We start from the raw sequence: 1,104 nt of genomic DNA on the forward strand, positions 1-1,104 counted from the left end.
TGAATGGTTTTTCTCTCGTATGCACCAGCAGGTGTCTCTGGAAAACATTAAAATACGAAAATTCCATCCCACAAATGTGACATTTTAGCAGACCTTGTTCTGGGTGATCTTTCATATGGACTTGGCGGTTCTTGAACGTGTCGAACATCTCAGAACAGTGGGGACATTTATAAGGTCTTTCTTCACCAGAGTGGATCTGTTCATGGTTATTCTTGTTAGTTTTAGTCTTGAACCCAGCAAGGCAGAATTTACATAGAAACTGATGGTTTGGATTGTGTATGTTGCTGTGGATTGCTAAAGCCTGCTCACTGACACACCTCTTCCCACAGATGTTACAAGGGAAGGGCTTAATTTTATAGTCGCAAATGTGAGGCCTCCTTGTTTTAAATAACTTTCCACATTCTGTGCAGAGCTCCTTGTGTTTGGGAGCAGAATCATCCGTGTCTTCGTCAGAAGAAATATAATCCTCATCAGAATCCAAAATCAAAGACTCGTCCTCTGGCTCCCAGCTGTCATCAGAATCCAAAATCAAAGACTCGTCCTCTGGCTCCCAGCTGTCATCAGAATCCAAAATCAAAGACTCGTCCTCTGGCTCCCAGTTGTCATCTGAATCCCTGTGCTGATCTGGCTCACTAGATTCATCCATCATTTGGACTTTCTTTAAGACCGGGGCTATCTCATCTGCAGACGTCATCTGTAAAGCACCAAACAGCACAAATTATACATTTGCATAAAGCAGTGAACAAAAGTCTTCCTTCTGGTATTCAGAAATTATTTAAGTTAAGAAAGAATAAATATAATTTGTGAGGTTTGTTTATATTTGAATGTGCAAAAGAGAACAGCCAGATAAAGTCTAGATGTGTTCAGTTATTGGTGTGAAAATGTGGAATGAATTGAATGATGATTTAAAGTTATGTCCTTTCTTGGTGAATTTTAACAGGGCTTTAAAATGTAAAATGATAAAATCCTATGTTATGTAGATTTGAATATTTATATATGCAGTAAAGAACCTGGTAGGTTGTAAAGGTTGTAAGTATAAAACAGGGTAGGCAATAATAAGCTTTGCTTCAGCCTGTTCCTTTTTTTGGTAAATCTTTGTTTTGT

General features: G+C 38.4%; 1 protein-coding gene across 1 annotated transcript in view; it reads right to left on the bottom strand.

Annotated features, from left to right (window-relative positions):
* Nucleotides 1-399: 399 nt before the first annotated feature.
* The window catches only part of LOC107083345, a gene marked incomplete at its 3' end in the record, with an annotated part of 18,819 nt that continues 18,114 nt past the window's right edge, over nucleotides 400-1,104 (bottom strand). The window contains exon 6 of the mRNA XM_015372488.1: nucleotides 400-694. Within this exon, the coding sequence (XP_015227974.1) occupies nucleotides 400-694 (295 nt within the window). The remainder of the gene's footprint in view (nucleotides 695-1,104) is intronic.

Source organism: Cyprinodon variegatus, unplaced genomic scaffold, assembly GCF_000732505.1.
Source record: "Cyprinodon variegatus isolate N-32 unplaced genomic scaffold, C_variegatus-1.0 Scaffold73, whole genome shotgun sequence".
Taxonomy (NCBI): Eukaryota; Metazoa; Chordata; class Actinopteri; order Cyprinodontiformes; family Cyprinodontidae; genus Cyprinodon; species Cyprinodon variegatus.